Below are 25,041 nucleotides of genomic sequence, written 5' to 3' on the forward strand. Positions count from 1 at the left end.
AACGTTACTGAGGCTGCATACGTAGTGTGTGTGTGTATATATATATATATATATATATATATATATATATATATATATATATATATATATATATATATATATATATATATATATATATATATATCTTATGGATAAATAATATTGTGATAAAGAAATCATTTCTTTCCATCATCAATAGAATTAAACTCAAAGCTCATGATATTCCTGAGACCACACTCATGATGGGTTTGTTCCCCTACGTTTTTCGGCCCATTTTTGAGGACTCGTATCCTAAACCATCATCCTACTTAACCTTATTATCTCAGATATTCCCTTGGCAGGATTAGAGACGTTCTGATGATTTCCCTCTAAGATCCCCAGTCTTGTGTCTGCATTCTTTGCTTTAATCCTCAACTGACCCAGATCTGCACCTGTGCCTTTTCTCCAAGGTTTTCTGACCTTACTGTTTCTGGTCTTCGGTCTGTTGTTTTGAAAGTACTCGTGTCCTATGCATGAATGACTTTATAAGCTCCACTTCATTTGCTTTCGAAGCTTACTACTTCCACTGCAGAGTTGGCTTGTTACCAGTGTTGATCTGCTGTGTCTTCTCTGAAGCCTTGAGTTTTCTGTCAGTGGGGCCTTTTTCCTATTGGTCTTCTCTGCGATGCCAAGAAAGTACCTTTGTGTACATTTCGTTTCTGTTGCTTTTCCTCTTGCTCTAATGCGTCCTTGTATCAAAGGTCTGTGCCTTGATGCTTTCAAAGTACCCTTTCACTATTAATTTTCGTTTCTTGATACTTTAGTTTAACACTGGCCACTTCTTTGCTACTTTTGTAGCACCAGTGCTCTATACGTGCTTGGTTTTCTGATGTTTATCCTCTTGCATAACTTCAGCCCTGCTAGGACTGGTTTTCACCCAGCTGCATAAGAATGCATCATTTTCTGATGCCTCTCCTCCTAGGACTGGCCTTCAGAATGCACCATTTTCTGATGCTTCTCCTCCTAGGACTGGTCTTCAGAATGTATCATTTTCTGATGCTTCTCCTCCTAGGACTGGCCTTCAGTTTGCATAATTTTCTGATGCTTCTCCTCCTAGGACTGGTCTTCAGAATGCTCCATTTTCTGATGCTTATCCTCCAGGACTGGTCTTCAGAATGCATCATTTTCTGATGATTCTTCTCCTAGGACTGGTCTTCAGAATGTATCATTTCCTGATGCTTCTCCTCCTGGAACTGGTCTTCAGAATGCATCATTTTCTGATACTTCTCCTCCTAGGACAGGTCTTCAGAATGCACTATTTTCTGATGCTTCTCCTCCTAGGACTGGTCGTCACCCAAGCTTCAGAATACATCACATCCTGATGTTTCTCCTCTGACACCAAGACAAGGGGGTATGAATCCCCAATTAGCCACAATAGCTCTCTACGGGAACAAACACTAGACAAAAGAGTCATTATGCTTCCACAGACAGTAATTGAATCAAGGACCTTATGTGCTCTGCTGGAGGCTGTGATTCCCCTCCTTGAGGCCAGAGGTCAAATGACCTCTAACAGACCTCAAATGGCAGAATGAGGCCCCATTCTAATGGAGATTTCTTCCCCCATCTGGGAAAGGATTCTGGCCCATAACATTCCGCTAAAGGTAATAAAAAAGGGATCTTTCTTTCTTTCTTCCTTTTCTGCAAGGGGTAATAATACATTTGTTCTGTTGGGCAACCAGCTCTGTGTTGAGTGCTGATCTCTCTCTCTCTCTCTCTCTCTCTCTCTCTCTCTCTCTCTCTCTCTCTCTCTCTCTCTCTCTCTGTATATGTATATATACTGTATATATATATAAATATATATACATTCTGAGAAAATATTGGGCGAGAGAGAGAAAAAAAAGTGTAAACATGGCTTTTATTTCCCGTAGACTTTCGGTACGACAAAAATGAATACATTATTATTATTATTATTATTATTATTATTATTATTATTATTATTATTATTATTATTATTATTATTATTATTATTATTATCAGTTGAATATGAAAACTTATGCATCTAAAATTCCCAGGTTTCTTTAAACTCACCGAGAATAATAATAATAATAATAATAATAATAATAATAATAATAATAATAATAATAATAATAATAGTAATAATAATACAGATTACAGCTAATCATTTGAATAGATTAGCGATTCCCGATGAATCCTATAATTCCCGTAGGACTGGAGGACGTGATTGGCAGGATGGTATACGGCTTATGATCATTTTCGGTTGTGAATTTTGGGTTTGTTGTATCTGTTGCTGATGCTTTTGTTGTTGATGTTGTAGTGAGTTCGGGGTTGTTGGCTCACAATTCGGTCCTTGGTAGGACCAAGGAGTTGTGGCATTAACACTATGGGTCCGTATCCTTCCAGGGTCCTGCGCATATGGGATTCTATTAGCAGTAGGGCGTCTGGAATGGGCTATTTACATAATGGAGGGGAAAGGGGAGTGAGTGAGAATCTCTCTCTCTCTCTCTCTCTCTCTCTCTCTCTCTCTCTCTCTGTATGGCTGTTGTGGTGACTGTTTATAGAAATTCTCTCTCTCTCTCTCTCTCTCTCTCTCTCTCTCTCTCTCTCTCTCTCTCTCTCTGTTGGGATGACTGTTTATAGAAATCTCTCTCTCTCTCTCTCTCTCTCTCTCTCTCTCTCTCTCTCTCTCTCTCTCTCTCTCTCTCTCTCTCTCTCTCATGAGGTTGGTAAAGAATTATTCCTATAAATCAGGTCGAGACTTCAGCTTTTTCGAAACGAGTTCAGAACAAGAATAAAAAAAAAAACAAATACTTAAAAAAAAAGTGGAAATTGAAAATTTAGTTTACGACAGACAGATAGATAGAGAAAGACAAAGACAGACAGATAGACAGACAAACAGACAGACAGAGAATTTATTTCCACTGCTGCCTATTGACTAAATTCATTATGAGAGACGACTGAAGCGTTTGGGTTCTGACATCAAACGCCTCCAACCAACATAGCTGGGGAATTAGGTCACATTCCTGGTGCTTCGACAGCCTTCAGTTAGTTATCTCTCTCTCTCTCTCTCTCTCTCTCTCTCTCTCTCTCTCTCTCTCTCTCTCTCTCTCTCTCTGTTGTGGTGACTGTTTATAGAAATTCTCTCTCTCTATTGCGATGGCTGTTTATAGAAATCTCTCTCTCTCTCTCTCTCTCTCTCTCTCTCTCTCTCTCTCTCTCTGCCTGTTATGGTGACTGTTTATAGAAACTCTCTCTCTCTCTCTCTCTCTCTCTCTCTCTCTCTCTCTCTCTCTCTCTCTCTCTGTAAGTGAGATGAAAGAATATTTTTCATTAGAGTTCATTATGCTCTAAGTTAGAAAATAATATTGGGTTAACACACTGCAACTTCAGTGGTTGGCAACACTAGTCACGTAATGTGTGTGCGTGTGTGTATGTATGTATGTGTTAGTATACATTGAGCTTTAAGAGGTCGACCACCTACAGTCATTTTTTAGTGACTGACTTTAAATATCGACATCCGATAACCATTGTAATCAATGGCAGTTGCTGAGTAGCATCAGCAGCCAATCACGAGTAGCGTAGGTGATATCGAATGCAGATATTTACCGCCAGCTCTGAAAAAACGAGTAAAAAATTCGCCCAAGTTCCTTCGGCGCAATCGAGTTTTCTGTGCAGCGTATAATGAAGGCCACCAAAAATATATCTCTCTTTCGATAGTCTCGGTAAAATGTTGTATGAGCCGCGTCCCATGAAACTTTAACCACGGGCCGGTGGTGGCCTGGCCTATATCGTTGCCAGATGCACGATTATGGCTAACTTTAACCTTGAATAAAATCAAAACTACTGAGGTTAGAGGGCCGCAATTTGGTATGTTTGGTGACTGGAGGGTGGATGATCAACATACCATTTGCAGCCCTCTAGCCTCAGTGGTTTTTAAGATCTGTGGGTGGGCAGAAAATGTGCAGACGGACAGACAAAGCCGGCACAATAGTTTTCTTTTACAGAGAACTAAAAATGACGCAAGAATTGTAAGAGACAAACACGCTCCCAAGATGTAACAAAATCAATAGATGCAATGCAATAACGCATTGCTACCCTAAAGCAATCCTCCTTGTATTTTATAATTTACTTACATTTTTGTATAATTATTTATTAATTTGTCTTGTATTGTCTAATAACTGATATATCTTCTTTCTGTATTTCCTAAAACCTTTTGTTATCTCTTTCATATGAACACTGTAATATTCTTTGGAAGCTTGAATTTCAAGTCTGGGGTCCTCTTTTGAGGGCTTGTTCCATATGAATAGGGTTTGCCTCCTGAATATAATAATAATAATAATAATAATAATAATAATAATAATAATAATAATAATAATAATAATAATATAAGTTTCATGTAATAATAATTATCAGTCCTGATGTAATAATTATCTCCTGAGTAATAATAATAATAATAATAATAATAATAATAATAATAATAATAATAATAATAATAATAATATCAGTTTCATGTGAATAGGGGCTTATCTCCTGAATAATAATAATAATAATAATAATAATAATAATAATAATAATAATAATAATAATAATAATAATAATAATAATAATCGAAGAATCCAGCACACCCTTTCAACTGTTCACCAGTGGGCAGACTGAAAGATGCTTTCGTCTTTACAACACTTGCAACAAAAGCTGAGGATTATTCTGCACAGCAGCAGACTGCAACGCAGAATCGTTCCATCCTCTTTCCATAAACCAACTGGGCGAGGTGGAGCGTTTGGCCCCGTGACGTTCTAATAACTTGGCTACGTCGTTCTTATTGAAGATGATGTCTCTATGGTGCTTAGCCTAGAAAAAAATTTACAGTGGTTTTTGGGATGGTGTCTTTATGGTGCCTGGGTTAAAAAAATAATTTACAGTGGTTCTTTCGAGGATGATGTCTCTATGATGCCTGGGTTAGAAAAATAACTTCAGTAGTTTTGAAGATGGTGTCTTTATGGTGCCTAGCCTAGAAAAAAATTACAGTGGGTTCAGGATGGTGTCTTTATGGTGCCTGGGTACAAAAAAATAATTTACAGTGGTTTTGAGGATGATGTCTCTATGGTGCCTGGCTTAAAAAAAATTTACAGTGGGTTCAGTGGTTTTTATGGTGCCTGATGCCTCTACAGTGGTTTTGAGGATGATGTCTCTATGGTGCCTGGCTTAAAAAAAATTTACAGTGCTTTTGAGTATGATGCCTCTGTAGTGCCTAGATTCTAAAAATAATTTACAGTGATTTTGAGGATAATGTCTCTGTAGTGCCTGGTTTAGCAGTCCCCTTCCTCTCTCTCTCTCTCTCTCTCTCTCTCTCTCTCTCTCTCTCTCTCTCTCTCTCTCTCCTCTCCTCTTCCCCTCTCTCTCTCTCTCTCTCTCTCTCTCTCTCTCTCTCTCTCTCTCTCTCTCTCTCTGTACTTCGACGCCCCTTATCTCTCTCTCTCTCTCTCTCTCTCTCTCTCTCTCTCTCTCTCTCTCTCTCGCTCTCTCAGCCTTCTGTATTGGGTCATCTCCCTTGTCCGTGCCACTTATGAACACTTATAAAATAGACGTTCCGCCCAAGGAGGCGACTTTATGACTGACAGCTGTCATGTAAAGGTGTCTGAATGGTTCTTGGCTGCGCAGGTTTTTCTTAGGATATGAATAAATTGTTTTTATTATATCTCGCTTTGCTGTGGGGACGCGGGGGGGCGGGGGAGGGAATTTTATTGCTCTTTCATTGCTTGCGGCCGTTGTGGAGAATTTATATATATATATATATATATATATATATATATATATATATATATATATATATATATATATATATATATAATCAACACACAATCACCACGTGTGGAGCAGAAATAAATTTCTAACTCACATCAGGATCGAATTCAGGTCTTTCGGTTGAAAGACTGCTGCCTCACTTGTGTGGCTTGGTTGGCAGCGGTCCTGTCTTTCGATTGAAAGACCTGGGTTCGATCCTGATCCAGTGCATGCAAAAATATAAACTCAATGAATTTATTTTTACGGAATGTCAACAAATGATCATTGAACTTATTTGAAAATTTTCCCTAACTTTCGTGTTATTTTTAACTTTATCTTTACTAGATAATGATAATATTAACATTAATAATAATAATAATAATAATAATAATAATAATAATAATAATAATAATAATATTTGAAATTTTTCCCTAACTTTCGTGTTATTTTTAACTTTATCATTACTAGACAATAATAATAATAATAATAATAATAATGATGACATTATAAAGCAATGATAATGACAAGGACACCACAGTTCCTAATGTGTCAGTAAAGGTCACTGAACGGAACACAAAAAAATAAACAAGTAAAAATTTCTTAGGCGAAATTTAGTTTTCTGTACAGCGTATAATCAAGGCCACCGAAAATAGATCTATCTATCGGTGGTCTCGGTGTAATGCTGTATGAGCCGCGGCCCATGAATCTTTAACCACGGCCCTTTGGTGGCCTGTCCTATATCGTTGCCAGAAGCACGATTATGGTTAACTTTAACTTTAAATAAAATAAAAACTACTTAGTCTAGAGGACTGCAATTTGGTCTGTTTGATGATTGGAGGGTGGATGATCAACATACCAATTTTCAGCCCTCTAGCCTCATTAGTTTTGAAGATCTGAGGGCGGACATAAAAAAAGTGCGGACAGAATAAAGTGCGGACGGACAGACAAAGCCGGCACAGTAGTTTTCTTTTACAGAAAACTAAAAGAGGTCACTTTTCATGCAAAGTGAAAGTAAATGGTAGTGAATCATTCTGGCCAATTCGTGCCACTCTCTGGCACGACTTGGTTGCCTTTAGAGAGAGAGAGAGAGAGAGAGAGAGAGAGAGAGAGAGAGAGAGAGAGAGAGAGAGAAAAGTTTCTTGGTGTAACGTCTTGACAGATGGAAAGAGAAGGTCTCTGTTAAAGGATGAAGAGAGTATTTCCTTGGAGAGAGAGAGAGAGAGAGAGAGAGAGAGAGAGAGAGAGAGAGAGAGAGAGAGAGAGAGAGAGAGAGCTCTTGCATTAGTTAGCGAGTCACGAGACGCACTGAGCGAAGTCGTGGATGGAAGGTCCATTTTAAGTTGACTTTAATACTTCTTCTTCTTCTTCTTCTTCTTCTTCTTCTTCTTCTTCTTCTTCTTCTTCTTCTTCTTCTTCTCAGGTCAGAGCTATAAAATATTTCAAGTGTTTTTTTTCTGGCATATACCACACGGCTGGTCAGGAGCGCCCATGACATTAGTTGCAACTTTTTCTTTGTTTTAATTTTTTGTAGAGACACTTTTTTTTGAAAGCCTAAACAGAGATATTGTAAATAGATTAAGTAACATAAAAACACATTTTTATGTTAAGGCTCAAAAACACCCACAATATATTTTTTTTAAAGATCTCTTCGTTATCTCATATCTCTATTCTTGACCTTTCATTCGACCTAAGAAGAAAGATACATAAATTGATAAATATAGTAAGTATAGAAATATTAATCCTCGCCGTGGGACACTTAAGCATATATCCCTTTTCTATAATTGCCAAAAAACAGCAAATGAATTGGATGAGTTAAAAAATGAAATTGTTGATCAGCTTAGCATCGGGAAATAAACATGTGGGGGGGGGGCGTTAGGGTTGGGCGCGGGGCGGGGGAGGTTTGTTGTATGTATGAGGGGTGGAGAGTTGGAGACCTTCAAATCAAAAAATAAAATTCACCTGGAAGAGTATTTGATACTATAAGATCTGTAACGTCTTTTCAAGTTCAACTGACTTCCTAATATCACCCTGAAAACCCATAATAAGTGCACTTACGATATAAGTGTATGTAGCAATGTACTTAAGATATGCATGTATTCATTTTCTGTTCTCATTTCTTCCTCCGTCTCATACTCCTGTGTTGGACTAACTACTCAACAATTACTTTCATGCAAGTTCTCGGCCCTTAAGGACAAACATTGAACACTGCAAACATTTGTATTAAAAATCTTTCATGTCAGTTCCCAGCCCATAGGGACAAACATTGAACACTGCCAACATTTGTACTAAAGAGCTTTCATGTAAGTTCCCGGCCCTTAAGAACAAGCACTGAATACTACCAACATTTGTATTAAAAAGTTTTCATGTCAGTTCCCGGCCCTTAGGGACAAACATTGAACACTGCCAACATTTGTACTAAAAAGCTTTCATGTAAGTTCCCGGCCCTTCGAAACAAACACTGAATAATACCGACATTTGTATTGAAAAGTTTTCATGTCAGTTCCCGGCCTTTAGGAACAAACACTGAACACTACTAACATTTGTGCTAGAAAGCTTTCATGTAAGTTCCCAGCCCTTAGGGACAAACTCTGAACACTGACTTTCCCTTTTTGTATTACCTTCTCCACAATACATTTCTTGACCAACGACTTCGAACTCTCGATCACTTGACTTATCAATTTATTAATTCATTAATTCATTTTTTCTTTTTAATAAGTGAGATCTCTTCTCTCAGTATTTCCCTTTTATCTTCTCTTACTTCCTAATGGGCACCATAATATTCTTTGGAAGGTTGAATTTCAAGCCAATGATGGCCCCTGTGGTGGGCTTGTTCCATATGAATAGAGTTCTTCATCTTCTTAAGAATAATAATAATAACAATATAAACAACTGCTTCTTCTTCTTCTTCTTCTTTGCAGACTCAGATCCTAGAGCGGATGGTCGGAGACCGCGTCTGCGTGACTAGACCAGAAGAGGACCGCCGGAGAAGAACGATCATTGTCGAAAAGGAGAATGGGTCTTTTGGTTTCACCATACAGGTGAGGATTTCTGGGTATTCTCCCTCTCTCCCTCTCTCTCTCTCTTTCTTGGAATAAGGACTGTGTGTTATGTGAGGTGCTTTTGTGATGAGGGGATCTTGAAGATAGTTGTGCTTTGTTTTATTGGTATTGTTGTACGTGTGAAGGAAGGGAGGTCTCTCTCTCTCTCTCTCTCTCTCTCTCTCTCTCTCTCTCTCTCTCTCTCTCTCTCTCTTTGAAGTAAGCTGGGTGGGGTTGGGTGATAGCAACCACTTAGTTGATATCTGACCCGGAAACATTCTTTGTAATCATTTTCTCAGGTGCAAATGTATATATGTATATATATAATATATATACTGTATATATATTTATATATATGTATGTATATATATGTATATATATATATAATATATATTTATATATATATATATATATATATATATATATATATATATATATATATATATATATATATATATGTATGTATGTATATATCCATCCACATTCAAAGGATTACCAGAACAAACAGTTGGGTAGATTAAGGTATCTGAAAGACCTCCTGTGACTATAGTTATCCACAATTCAACCAACTGCTTTGCTTGTTTAAGAACAAATGCCAGTAAATTTCATGCAGTCCTTGTGCCAGCGAGCTCTCTCACCTTGGGGTGCCTGTAAGTTTGAAAAGGCTTGAGGAGGCGAATGAGTAGTTGGTCCTATGGAGTCTGGAGGTCTCGTGTGGACCTTTGGAGGAATATTGAGCCGAAAGAAACAATTTGGAGACCAAACTACCTCGAAGGCCTAGCTTCGAAGAGATGGACAAAGTGTTGTCTACATGTTTCACTACACCAGTGGTTCCCAACCTGGGGGGCGTCAGCAATTTCCAAGGGGGGCGCGAGCCCTAGGGAAAAATTAAAAATTCTCTAGTTATATTCGCTATTCTCTTAACAAGAGTCGCTAAGAAGCAGTGTGAAGTATCTCACTAATTCATTCCCAAAAGAATAAAAACAACCATTCTCTTTCTCTTTTTTTTTTCATTTTCCTTTAAATCTGGGAGGGAATTTACTCATAGATGCAAGGGGGGCGCGGGCGTGGAGGGAAGGACCAACTCTCAGAGGGGGCGTGGCAATAAAAACGTTAAGATCCACTGTACTACACCAGTCAACTTACGCCATAATAAATAAGACTTCAGTAGCAATAAGCTTAATTACAAGAGGCCCCAGGAGACTCCATCCACAGATATGCCCCGAAATTCGTCCCTCTACGCGGGCTTAATAACAGGACCTAATTAACATCTCCTGCAGGAGGCCTGCCCCCAGAGAACATCGTCAGGAATCACAGGATTGCCGTGATGTCTCTTAATGTTGGATGGAGAGGCCTATTCCGGTCTGCTGCGTAGGCCTACGAATGAGGATAATGGAATAATTTGGAATTGTGGAGCTGGTGTTCTGTATTTTTGTAACTGGTGAAATTAGAGAGTTTGAGGTTTGAGCAGAGATGGTGGCGTGTCTTGTGATTTTAAAAAATCATCCAGTGATTCAGGTTTTCCAGTGAAAATATCTAAAGGACAAGACTTTGTTTTCATGAAAACAGTGAGGTTTTCCGATGAAAACATCTAAAGGACACGCTTCTTTGTTTTCATGAGAACATTTAGTTTTTTCAGTGAAAACACCTGAAAGCAACGTTTCATTGTTTTCACGAAAACAATAAGGTTTCCCGATGAAATCATTTAAGGCCCCTTCTCTTTGTTTTCATGAAAACACTGAGGTTTTCCGATGAAAACATCTAAAGGTCATGTCTCTTTGTTTTCCTGAAAACAATTAGGTTTTCCGATGGAAACATCTTAAGTCCACGTTGTTTGTTTTCATGAGAACATTCAGGTTTTCCGATGAAAACATCTAAAGGCCTCACCTCTTTGTTTTCACGAAAACAGTGAGGTTTTCCAGTGAAAACATCTAAATTCAAATGCGTTTTTAATGTCCGTTTGAAACTGACAACCTACATATGGCTCAGGACACCTCAGGGGAGCCATCACTAAAATTTCTAGGCAATTACTTAAAGCTCTTGACAAAGTGCCTACTACCCCAAGCTGGAACCCCTTTCGTTCCTTTTACTATACCTCCTTTCATATTCTCTTTCTTCCATGTTACTTTCCTCAACCCTCTCCTAACAATTGATTCACAGTGCAGCTGCGAGGTTTTCCTCCTGTTACACCTTTCAAACTCTCAATCATAGGTCCTAGCGCTTGGCCTTTGCCTAAATTCTATATCCTATTCAATTCGTAACTAGAATTTCGCCCCAAAGAGATGACTCAGTTACAAATGGAATATCAATATTATTTTACGATGTACTAATTAAGTCGATCGATAAGGAGACCGCCCTCCCCACCCCCCTCCGTCATTCCAAGCTTCGGGGGACATGACAGTGAGTCAGAGGCCACGGTACGGCAATTACTCTCATTTTATTTGCCCAGAGCACGTTTGCTACAAATACGGAAGTCAACAGCTGACTTGATTGCGGGGAAATTGACAAGTGCTGATTCGTTGCTGTAAGCTGCTGAACTTGAATATTTTTTCTTTTAATTTTATTATTTTTCTTTTTAACTTGGGGCAAAATTCGTCACTCACGTTGCTAGAGAGATATTTGAGGAGTTTTGTAAAGTGTAAAATGAAATGAACTTTAAATAACCTTGTAAAGTTTAAAATGAAGTGAACTTTGAAGAGCTCTGTTAAGTTGAAGATGGACTGAAATTTCAAGAATTCTGTAAAGTTTTTAAAATAGCATGAAATCTGGAGAACTTTGTTCAGTTTAAAATTAAATAAAACTTGAAGAACTTTGTAAAGTTTAAAACTGCATGAAAACTGAAGAACTTTATTAAGTTGAAAATGGAATTACATTTCAGGAACTTTGTAAAGTGTAAAATGGAACGAACTTTAAAGAACTTTGTAAAGTTGAAAATGGAATGAACTTTGAAGAACTTCGTAGTGTAAAATGGAATGAACTTTGAAGAACTTTGTAAAGTTTAAAATGGAACGAGCTTTGAAGAACTTTGTAAAGTTTAAAATGGAACGAACTCCGAAGAACTTTGTAAAGTATAAAATGGAACGAACTTTCAAGAACTTTGTAAAGTCAAAAACGACTTTGCAAACGCCATACGAAAAACTGCCAGTCCCTTTCTGCATCACTTAAAAAAAATTCTGAAAAAAAGACTGAAACTGGGGTTTCAGAAGTTTCAGCCCTATCCACGACTGAAACGGGAAGTTTCAATATACCCACAAGTAAGACAAAACGAAATACGCGACCTTACAAAAGGTTCGACTGCTAACAGTGCGCCACATAGTAAAGAGAAGTGTGAGCAGGGGTGAATAAAGCGGACCGCAGAATTCCAGGAAAAGTAATAACCCACTCAAAAGTACGTAGGAGTCGAGTAAAAGAAATAGGAGTTTTGAGTAATTGCAATGTTATTACTGGGTAAAATACGCCATGCAATAAAGTACGTAGGTTATGTTAACCATAAATTGGGCTAAGGTAGAAATTTGGAAGAGAGAGAGAGAGAGAGAGAGAGAGAGAGAGAGAGAGAGAGAGAGAGAGAGAGAGAGAGAGAGATACGTACTGAATTTCAGGAAGAGAGAGAGAGAGAAAGAGAGAAAGGTGGTTTTTAAAATATGTGCTAAATATAAGAAAGATTTAGAATAAACTTCATAATTTGAGAGAGAGAGAGAGAGAGAGAGGTGGGTTTGAAAAAGATGTGCTGAATATAAGAAAGATTTAGAATAAAGTTCATAATTTGAGAGAGAGAGAGAGAGAGAGAGAGAGAGAGAGAGAGAGAGAGAGAGAGAGAAAAGTTGAGCTGAATAAAGAAAGATTTAGAATCAACTGCATAATTTAGAATCAACTGCATAATTTGAGAGAGAGAGAGAGAGAGAGAGAGAGAGAGAGAGAGAGCTGCTGAATTACAGTAAGATCTCGAATCAATTGCACGATTCAAAAGTAAGAGAGAGAGAGAGAGAGAGAGAGAGAGAGAGAGATTCTTACTCAATCAAAATAACCTCTAGAGTCAACTACATAATTAAACAAGTAAAAAATGCGCCAAAGTTTCCTCGGCGCAATCGAGTTTTCTGTACAGCCGCTACAGCGTATAATCAAGGCCACCGAAAATAGATCTATCTTTTGGTGGTCTCAGTATAATGCTGTATGAGCCGTGGTCCATGAAACTTTAACCAAAGCCCGGTGGTGGCCTGTCCTACATCGTTGCCAGAAGTACGATTATGTTTAACCTTAAACAAAATAAAAACTACTGAGGATAGAGGGCTGCAATATGGTATGTTTGATGATTGGAGTGCGGATGATCACCCCAAACGCAATGATCATAAAGATTACATTCACAACCCCTGAACAATCATTACAACAATATATCAATCGGTTTTGCGAAGAACCAGCAAACGCCTGTGGTGCCAATCTATCAGTGAACAATCCCCAGATGCAGTGAGCATAAATATTAACAATCCCAGAACAATCTTTACGGCAATGTAACATTCGGTTTTTTACATGTACAGTGCCAGAACAATCCTTATAGCAATGTAACATTCGGATTTTTACATTGGCAGGACCAGAACAATCCCTATAGCAATATAACATTCGGTTTTTTACATTTACAGCGGCAGAACAATCCCTATAGCAATGTAACATTCGGTTTTTTACATTGACAGGACCAGAACAATCCCTATAGCAATGTAACATTCGGTTTTTTACATTGACAGGACCAGAACAATCCCTATAGCAATGTAACATTCACTGTTTTACATTTGTAGTGCCAGAACAATCACTACAGCAATGTAACAATCGGTTCTGCGTAGAAACAGCAAAAGCCTGTGGCACCAATCTACCAATGAACAATCCCCAAATGCAGTGAGCATAAATACAATATTAACAATCCCCATGTGCAGCGAGCATAAATACAACATTAACAATCCCAGAACAATCTTGACAACAATGTAACATTCAGTCTTGTGAAGACAGTGAACACTAGTGGCACAGTGCCAAGTCCAGTGTGTCCCTACGTCAGAATTAGCAATGCAAAACCAAGAAAAGTTAACCGGTTTGGACTGTGGGTTCCGTAATCGATCTCCTGCCTTACTTATTTCACTTTGACACGCGAGGCAGATGCGGTGGTGGGGGCCAAGAGAGAGAGAGAGAGAGAGAGAGAGAGAGAGAGAGAGAGAGAGAGAGAGAGAGAGAGAAGGGTTTGCTGCAAATCTAGACAGGAAAATATTCGAGCAAAATGGTAGTTACAGAGAGAGAGAGAGAGAGAGAGAGAGAGAGAAGGGTTGCTGCAAATCTAGACAGGAAAATATTCGAGCAAAATGGTAGTTACAGAGAGAGAGAGAGAGAGAGAGAGAGAGAGAGAGAGAGAGAGAGAGAGAGAGAGAGAGAGAATGTGTAGTTTGCTGCAAATCTGGACAGGAAAATATGCGAGCAAAATGGTAGTTGGAGAGAGAGAGAGAGAGAGAGAGAGAGAGAGAGAGAGAGAGAGAGAGAGAGAGAGAGAGAGAGAGAGAGAGATATCTGGTTCCCTCAATTGATTTTACTTTTAATAATCACGTTTTATAGATACCTGAACATGTTGCCTTACAAGTAGCAGAGAGAGAGAGAGAGAGAGAGAGAGAGAGAGAGAGAGAGAGAGAGAGAGACTTGCCCTCTTTCAACTAATTGTAATTTTAATTATCATATTTATAGATACATGAACAAGCTGCCTTACGAGTAGCATTAGGAGAGAGAGAGAGAGAGAGAGAGAGAGAGAGAGAGAGAGAGAGAGAGAGAGAGACCGTCTTATTTCCCTCTGTTTCAGAGTTATGGCATCCACTACAAGAAGGACGGCGAGATTGAAGTCATTACTTACGTGGACTTCGTCGAATATTCGGGTCCAGCTTTCCGGGCGGGGATGAGAGAAGGTGGGTAGTCCTGTGCACGTTTGAGTCACACCTTTTATTATTATTACTATTATTATTATTATTATTATTATTATTATTATTATTATTATTATTATTATTATTATTATTATTATTTTCTGAAATTTTTTTTTATATTTGTAATATATCTTTTTTTATTTTATGATTATTATATGCAGTCAGTTTGCTTTTAATTTGGGCTCAGTGTGGCACGCAAGATGAAGTTTAATATATATATATATATATATATATATATATATATATATATATATATATATATATATATATATATATATATATATATATATATATATATATATATATATATATAAGATATACATAAATATACATCCATATATATGTATATATATGTATGTATATATGTATGTGTATAATGTATGTACGAAAACCTCTTCCTTTGCATACCACGTTCACTAATAATCAAATTAATCCTCCCTTATAAGATCAAATCACCAAAATTACCCCCAATCAATCTCAAATCACTATCAATTTGACATCAACGAATAAAAAAAATGAATAATACATAATCTAATCCCTAACAACATCAAATAAATGAAAATCTAAAAATAAATGATATAAAATTTCGAATTTTTGAAATGCATTCATCTGGCGACAAACGGCAATGATGTGATTAATAACACGCTGCGCGCGCAGGTGACGTCATCCTGTCCATCAATGGCCACGACATGGAGAAGGCGGATCACAAGGCCCTCGTCAATTTCATCCAGGGATGCGGCGACAGGATGAGGATGGTCGTTCTCTTCGAAGACTGTGTCCATAAGGTAAGAGAGAGAGAGAGGAAACTTTTTGTGTTTTTATTTTTAAGGGATTTTGCCATCCGTAGGTCTAATACATACATGTATATAGTGTATATATATATATATATATATATATATATATATATATATATATATTTTATATATGTATATATATATTAGAAAGTTTCATATTTGTATATGATATAATGTATATATATAAATAAATATATATATGTAAATACATATATATATATATATATATATATATATATATATATATATATATATATATTTATATATTTATATATATATTTATATATATATATATATATATATATATATATATATATATATATATATATATATATGTATATATATATATATATATATATATATATATATATATATATATTAAATATGAATATATATATACATACAAATATATTCAGTAAAGACCAGTTTTATGACGATTCCTTAATTAATGCCAGCCAGAATAATAGCTTATGAAAGGTACATATAGAAATAATTGTTCGAAGTCCTTCATAGCATTTTACAAAGACTTCCGTCGACTTACATTCCTGTCTCTCCCAAGTCACGAACTTTTGCGAAAGACTTATACAGAAAAGCAGACTCTTGGAAAAGGATATAAAGAAACACTGATAATTGGAAGTGTCTCGAATTTCAGGTTGAGAGAGAGAGAGAGAGAGAGAGAGAGAGAGAGAGAGAGAGAGAGAGAGAGAGAGAGAGAGAGAGTTAACAGGCATGACAATAGCTATGTTGAGAGAGAGAGAGAGAGAGAGAGAGAGAGAGAGATTTAGTTCTATAAACAGGAAGAACAATATTGATGTTGAGAGAGAGAGATTTAGTTCTATAAACAGGATGACAATAGCGATATTGAGAGTGAGAGAGAGAGAGAGAGAGTTAGTTAGTTCTATAAACAGAAAGGACAATATTGATGTTAAGAGAGAGAGATTTAGTTTCATTAACAGGCATGAGAATAGCGATGTTGAGAGAGAGAGAGAGAGAGAGAGAGAGAGAGATTTAGTTCTATAAACAGGAATGAAAATAGCGATGCTGAGAGAGAGAGAGAGAAAATTTTAAGAATTTTGCCCGCAAAGGTAATTACGCTAGCTCACGTAAAAAAAAAACTTGGAAGGGCTTTTTTTGGGGGGGAGGGGGGCGGTGGGCCAACTTTCACCAACTTTCGGGAGCCGAGTCGAATTTGCAAAGTGGTGAGGCACAGTTCTTGAGACCTCTAATTGCAGAAATATTTAGGCTTGTAACTGGGAGACTGGATTCTTTTCGTAATTACCGTCTGTAATTACACACACACAAATATATATATATATATATATATATATATATATATATATATATATATATATATATATATATATATATATATATATATATATATATATATATATATATATATATAACAGGACCTCATTTAAACAGAATGGGATCTAACGGAGATGTTTATTCTAAAAGAAAAATTACAAGCTTTCAAGGACTTTCTGCCCTCATCTTCTAGTACCTGTATAAAAAAAAATCATTGAAAGTCCGTGTAAGCTTGTCAGTTATCTCTCTATAATAAAAATCTCCATTAGTTACCATCCTGTTCAAATGAGGTCCTGTTATTAATATATATATATATATATATATATATATATATATATATATATATATATATATATATATATATATATATATATATATATATATATATATATATATATATATATATATATATATATATATATATATATATATATATATATCACAAAAAATATTCTCTCTTTTCCTGAGTCTGCCAGCTACGAATGCCACTTTCCCAGACCAATATCCGAACACCTGTCTATTGTTACTCACTATCCCACACTATCCTTCACTATATTTTTTCTCTTTCCTTTTTTTTCTCGTGCCATTTTTTCCCCAACTGTCTTCTGCCTCAACATCCCCCTATCCATTTATCTTCTATTTACCTCTTTGTTTTTTTTATTCCCTCTAAGGATTTTCTCTCCTTCCGCCAAACATTTCCGAACTTTGGCTGACTTCGGCTAATTGATTTTTGTAGAATTCCACGATAAACTGGTAGGTTTGCCTGCAGAATTATTAATCAATAAATCACATAAGTTAGAAAATAAGCAAAGAATCCGCCGAAGTATCTTCGGCGCAATAGAGTTTTCTGTACAGTGTATAATGCTGTATGAAACTCCCAGCCACGGCCCATGAAACTCTTAGCCGCGGCCCATGAAACTCTTAGCCACTGCCCATGAAACTCTTAGCCGAGGCCAATGAAACTCAGCCACGGTCCGGTGGTGGCCTGTGTTGTTGGTACATATAACAGTGCCAGTATCAAGATTATGACTAAATTTAACCTGAAATAAAATAAAAACTACGAGGCTATATGGCTGCAATTTGGTGTGTTTGATGACTGTAGGATGGATGATCTACATACCAATTTGCAGCCCTCTAGCCTCAGTAGTTTTTAAGATCTGAGGACGGACAGAAAAAGTGCGGACAGAATAAAATGTGGACGGACAGACAAAGCCGTCACAATAGTTTTCTTTTACAGAAAACCAAAAGAGAGAAATTGGTATGCCATATGCCAAATCGAAATCCTTTTCTATCTTTTACCTAAATTGATAAAAATGAGAGTAAAGCATTTCAACTAAATGTACTGAACTCGTAATCAGTAATTTGTATGTTATTTTCATGGCCCGGGTAACGGTGTGATTTCGTAATGCAGTGCATCACTACCATAATACAATTCTTGTATTTCATTAATTTAATTACATCTTTTTCTCTTTATCTAATAATTTGTTAATTTATTTTTCCTTTATAATAAGTGATCTCTTCTTTCTTTATTTCTCCATTACTGTTACTGCTTTCTATTGAACACCATATTCTTCGGAAGCTTGAATTTCAAGTCAGTGGCCCCTTTGGTGGGCTTGTTCCGTATGAGGAGGGTTCATCTTCTGAATAATAATAATAATAATAATAATAATAATAATAATAATAATAATAATAATAATAATAATAATAATAATTCATCTCTCAAACTAAAGAGACGGATATTGAATTCACATTGATTAAAACGATTCCTGTCGGGAACAAGAATTCAATTTCATTTTGAATTCTCGATTTGAATTCTAAAGAAACACGATTCGACGAAAGTCCTGTTATGGAGAAAGCAGTATGTATCCATACAACGATAATCCGAGGGCAATAAACGCTTTATATGTGGAACTTCCATCCTCCAGCCCGGGGTCTCATTTCCTCTCAACACTGGCCTCCATATAAGTACGCAGAATATAGCAGAATCCTTTAGCCAGTCTTCTGCACGGTACATAACGTCCCTGCCTAAATTCGGGACTTACCGTGTCGACACACGCTTAAACTATGGTTTCCAGAACCCAGTTATTCACCGAGTTTGTTGATCGTTACCCACTTTTAAGCGTACGAGGAAGAGGAAGAGGAGGAGGAAGAGGAAGGAACTTCTGAAGCCACCTTTTCAGTTTTCTGTAAAACAAAACTATTGAGATATCTTTGTCTGTCCGTCTACACTTTTCTCTGTTCGAACTTTTTCTATCTGCCCTCAGATCTTAAAAACTACTGAGGTAAGAGGGCTGCAAATTGGTATGTTGATCATGCACCCTCCAATCATCAAACATACCAAATTGCAGCCCTCTAGCCTGAGTAGTTTTGATTTGATTTAAAGTTAAAGTTAGCCATAATCGTGCTTCTGGCAACGATATGGGCCAGGCCACCATCGGGCCTTGGTTAAAATTTCATAGCCCGCGGCTCATACAGCATTACACCGAGACCACAGAAAGATAGATCTATTTTCGGTGGTCTTGATTATACGCTGTAGCGGCTGTACAGAAAACTCGATTTTTTACTTGTTTCAAGGAACTCCCGAGTAGCTTTTATCCAATCGAGGACAGATTTAAGGTTTTGACTTCTGGATCGACAAACGGCTGAGAAGAAACGGGATTCTCTGGGATTCTTCTGGCTGATCTGAGGCATCGACGCTGTTTAAAGAAGATAGATAGATATCACAGTGTCCCTTCCTGTCCCTCCACGTGGCTGGGAAATTGAGGGAGCATTTCAAGAGGTTGGATCACATTAGCAAACATATTTAAGATAGGGACGTGTAGTGGCAATTTGCAGTTTGCACACACGCGCACACACATGCCTATGTTTGTGTGCAAACTGTAAATTGCCACTACACGTCCCTAAATTAAATATGTGGCAATTTGCAGCTTGCACACACACACTATGTATGTATGTATATATATATATATATATATATATATATATATATATATATATATATATATATATATATATATATATATATATATATACATTTACTAATAGGACCTCATTAAAACTGGATGGTATCTAGCTAGATACCATCCAGTTTTATTAAAGTCCTGTTGGTAATTGTAGTAATACACAGAACGATTGTGTAAGTGATAAAGTTAGTATATATATCCATACATACATTCATACATACATACAGTACATACATACATGCACGCTCAGAATATCAAACAACCGCCCATTGCTGACAAAAATTTGGTGAACAGATTTCGGGGCGATTCGGAAATACTTTACAGTATATGAACGCATCCAAGTCATTAGTCATATAAATCTGACTGGTATTGATTACAGACCATTGTTTTTTTAACTGTTCAAGAGGACCCGATGGCAAAATCTTTCTGACAGTCCTTGCAGAAGTGGACTTTCTGTCATCATGTATTAAATGCTTTATAGTTTTCCATAGTTCTCTTAACTTTTTAACAAATTCAACATCTTTGAGAGAGTTTTTTATGGTGAATTCTTAATTCAGACTTATCTCCAGGGTTTATACATAATTTTTTTAACTGCCATTGTTATTACAGAGACGAATACAGATCCTACCCACACACTGACGGTAGCACCAAGTTTGTTAATAAGATGTGTAATATATTCGGTATAATGCTTCTCGAATGGGTAATAATTACCTTAAAACTTATCCTATATCATCAAGTATAACATAAGCTTCATGATGAATCTTGCCATTGTGAAATCAGAAAGTATCAGTTTTTTTAAAAGGATTAATTAATTTCCAAATGTAATGGAAAGAAGTGACGACTGATCTCACAGATACTTTCATTTTAATCAGCAATGTACATAAATGGTAAACAAGACCAATCTTTCAAGTACTCTTGTTACCTGCCACCGTATAGCCCGCACTAATGGGCATCTGTATTCGTCTAGTAAAATGTAAACTTGACTAGTTCTGATCAGTTTAATAATTACAGTGTCCAAGGAGTTTTTGCCCTTAACTAGCATACAATGAAGAAATTAGTTAATGTGAGTCTTATATCTCAGTCATACAATATCATGCCATAGGACCACTTCCTTTGACCTTGCAGGGATCATTTTTATTTTTACAACTAAAAGCACAGTTTAGCCTAGCCCCAATAAGCTCTCATTTTTTATATAGTGTGTAGTGATACGCTTGTATAACCAGGTGGAATTGCACATGCGGTACATCCAGCTGCAACGTCTCCTGCAGGAGAAAATGTCTGACCTAGAGAGGCTGTGTCACCAGGAGAAGTCCCTACTGGCCGGTAAGTTGGCGTCATCCCCTGTGCGTCACGCCTTCAACATCGCCCACGCCCGCCTCCTCGACTGGCTGAGGGCACAGCGTCGGCTTCTCCCACCACCCCGGGATCTCACCTGTCTCCTCCCAACCTCTCACTCCACTTCCACTTCTACTTCCCTCCACACCCTCACCACTACTACTACTACTACTGCTGCCGCTGCTGCTGCCGCTGCCGCTGCTGCTGCTGCTGCTGCTGCTCACTATCCTCACTCAACAGCTGCTGCTGCTGCCCTCAGACATCACCATCACCACCATCACCACCACCACCACCACAACACGAGTATCTTCCACGCCCGCAAGCACTCATCACCCATTGTCTCTATGCACAGCCACATTCACCACCCTCAAGACGCTCCTGCCACCCATCGAGAAGATGGTTCAACCCTGGAAGAACACGCGAGAAACTACGCTCGGAAACTGAGCAGCCTTAGTTCGCCACAAGCCAAAGATTTCAAAGATAAACCTTCCTTTGGGGACACAACCAGTGACAGTAGGCTAACGGAAAAAGTAGATAATCTGAAATCACCTTGTCAGATGATAAGCGGCACAAACGTTTTACATAAAGACAACCAAAACAGCACACAGGGCTTTGTGGGATGGGATAGTGTTATTCATAATGAAGGAAACATTAACTCTAATGCTATTTATGCTCACAATGTAAATAACAGAATGTCTGTCGGTCTGAGTCCAGGTTACGCAAATCCTAACGAGTACCATAGTTTACCTTGCACGGTTCCACCCATGTATATTCCACCTCAAAGCAGCATGGGTTGCTGTAACCCTCAGTGTACTGCAGGTCATTCATCTTCCATGGTCAGTGGAGAATGGCATCATCAAGCCTTCATGAGCATGGAGTGCAGAGGAAACGCCAGGTTACCTGATGATAGCAGAATGAAAAACTATCAGAGTCACAGAAGAGCTCACAGTGTGGAGGCATGGAGGTGGCCAAGAGACAGGGAAAGCTGGCATGAGGGTCAAATACATAAGTTTGGGCATGACTATTTGGGATTTTACCCTGTTTCATTCAGTAACGATGCAATAACACCCGAAAGTACTTTTGGTAAAAAATCAAAATCAGGTTATCAAGCCCGAGCAAGTTTTTCAAGAAAAGACAGTTTCAAGAGAGAACAGGTAAGCAGTAGGAGTAGTAAAACCTATGACTCGCTCAAGAGAAATTCTCCGAAAGCAGACAATGAAAACCGAAGAAACAAACAGGAATACAAGTTAAGCAGAGCAGCTTCAACGTCTTGTATGCCAAATAATCAGTGTTTAGTGTACGATACTGTTATCAAAGAACTTAAAGGTTGTGTTAAACAAGACTCTGCAACTATGGAAACACCTAACTCTCCTTTCGAGAAACCTTATCTGAGTGGTTTAGAGGAATATGATCATAGCCCCAAGCACTCCTACAATCTACATAAGCAATCTAATTTTAGCTATTCTACTTCTAGTTTGCCACACAGGAGAAACTCAAAGAATAAAAAGAAAAAGGATGGCACTTTACCTCACCCTGTTAAATGTAGATCCCTTGATGAAGACAAACTGGCAAGCATATCTGGTTCTGATGAAGGACAGAGAATTGAATATGGGTTAGAAGATGATCAAGATATCAGTACCGAGTTATCATCCCATGTCCGGCCATCAGAACTCCATCTACACCAGTTTTTCTCACTTCCTTACACATCGGCGAAGGTTGCTCCATCTCCCTCTGGAAATATACCTGTACCTGCTCAAGGCGCACAAAAAATAAGACAAAACTCTGAGGAAAAGCCATGGGGTCACTCAAGGGCAAAAAAGAATGTCTCTGGGAATAGCCCTCGTACCCCCGGCAGAGCTCCTCAAAGACAGTCTTCTTGTACCTCTCTCTGTGATAAATCTTTGGAATTGGCAAGAGATACGTCTCATAAAGATGGGCCAACCATGATCCGATCTGAATCTCTTCGTCTAACATCTCGTCCCTCCTCTGGGTCTTTCAGCACTCCAAGAGAATGTGTGAAAGGTGCATGCATGCATGGCACCATGCCAAGGCAGTCAAGGGGAATGACTTTCAGGTATGACAGTAGTGAGAAAAGTATGGAGGTAAGTGATGTATCGTCGTCGTATATAATGAGCCGCATTTCAGGTGGTTACCCAAAAGACTCGAGTATGAACAAAGAAAATGTTTCCATAATAGATGATAAACATAGGTCACATCCATCTCTTAATGAGATGTTTATTCGAAAACCTGAGTGGAATTGCCCTTACCTAGATAAAAACAAGAGAAGGGATGGAAGTTCAGGAAGAAGAGAGGCAGGTGTTAAAGATGGAGCTAGGGAAACTGAAGCGAGAGGTTGTATGGGTGGTAACTGGATGTTTCCAAACCCAAAACCTGAAGAAACAAAGAGCTGGCAAATGCCACGAAAAGCTTCAGTCAAAGCTTCATCAAAAAATGAACCTTGGCCATCTCAGCAAGACTCCGCCTTCCAGCAACAAGGCAAACACAGCCAACAGCAGCATAAGAGAAGAAGTCGGCCGAAGTCTTTGTACTCATGGACTGGGAGTTGTGATGGGATTAGTTCAGCTACTGACCATTCAGGCAAAACAGTTATCTCAGCGCGCTCTCGATCTCTGTGCACTGATTCTCTTGTAACTCCAGCACGTGATGTGCCAAACTCAGCTGCAGATGTTTACCGATTTGCTCAGTCTCCACAGGAACCTCGTATGCGGTCTGATTCCTTGGAAGCTCGTTGGTCTTCAGACAACTCTCTTGAAGATCACCCATCAGATAGACGGCAAGCTAATACCTACTATGACAGTTTGTATTCAGAAATATCAAGTGAATCATCAGTTTATGGAACTCCTCAGCCTCGAGAGGCGCCACATGACTGCCTTTTACCCAAAGAAGATCGGGGTATCTTATCTGATGATGAAGCATCTGTTGATTTAGATGCTACTCCAAGACAACGTCGTAATGTTACTCCAAGACGAAGAAAATCTCAAGGGAGTCGCTCAAACGAAGATTCGTCAAGAGTTGGGGAGAGGAGTGCCTTGACCCCACCTCCACTTAACCTTTCATCTTCCTACCGCCCAGGCATTCCCCCAAAAGCAGTATCACCTGCCAGTGGCTCATCAAATGGTGACTGGTTTCAACCTGCAGATGTGAGCCGAACTGTGGGTGCTTTGGCAGATTCCCTCACTACATACCAAGCAAACCTTGTATAAACCTTTTCATTTATTGATGTTTCCTATATTTATAGTACAGTATATATTTTCAGCCATATTCCATTTAGAATTTAATGTTTTATGTTTTGATTGATTTTATTTATTTCTTTATAGCACACTCCAGTACAGAGGAAATTTGTTTACTTACTGTCTGAGAGAGGATCTATTTAATGTGTATCATTTAATAACTCCTATCAAGAGCATGTTAATGTCTGAAGCATGATTCCCCATATGGAACAAGATAAAAGTTTTCATATTCTTAATTCTAGCATGAACTGCAACAGTTAAAACAATTCCATTATTGTTTCTCATTTGGAGTTTATGAATTCATAATGCCTATTATCGATATACTTGTACCTCTCACTGTAAATAAAATAGTGCACTCCCCAGCTTTTATATACTTACTAAAACTTGATATCTCATTTTCACGTGTTCAGGAGCTTATTTATATTATGGTTTTTTAATATACGAGAGCTATTCTTCTAGCTTTTTGCAATACACATTTCCTTTGTTTTAAAAGTTGTCCCTGAACACGTTAAAAGCTTTGACTGAGGAAAGTTTTGTGTCATCCCAGTGCTTCTTGTCTCATACTTCCCAGATCCCTTGTCAACTTTTCAGAGATGAATACAACTTGCAGCATAATATTTCCACAAAGATTTCAGTGTGAGATAAGTGGTGAC

General features: G+C 37.9%; 1 protein-coding gene across 1 annotated transcript in view; it reads left to right on the forward strand.

Annotated features, from left to right (window-relative positions):
• LOC136842924 (uncharacterized) overlaps positions 1 to 24,490 on the forward strand; it is a 103,663-nt gene extending 79,173 nt beyond the window's left edge. The window contains exons 2-5 of the mRNA XM_067110893.1: positions 8,676 to 8,795; positions 14,620 to 14,722; positions 15,395 to 15,522; positions 21,026 to 24,490. Of these exons, the coding sequence (XP_066966994.1) occupies positions 8,676 to 8,795; positions 14,620 to 14,722; positions 15,395 to 15,522; positions 21,026 to 24,361 (3,687 nt within the window). The 3' untranslated portion in view covers positions 24,362 to 24,490. The remainder of the gene's footprint in view (positions 1 to 8,675; positions 8,796 to 14,619; positions 14,723 to 15,394; positions 15,523 to 21,025) is intronic.
• The last annotated feature ends 551 nt before the right edge of the window (positions 24,491 to 25,041 follow it).

Source organism: Macrobrachium rosenbergii, chromosome 10 (assembly GCF_040412425.1).
Source record: "Macrobrachium rosenbergii isolate ZJJX-2024 chromosome 10, ASM4041242v1, whole genome shotgun sequence".
Lineage (NCBI taxonomy): Eukaryota > Metazoa > Arthropoda > Malacostraca > Decapoda > Palaemonidae > Macrobrachium > Macrobrachium rosenbergii.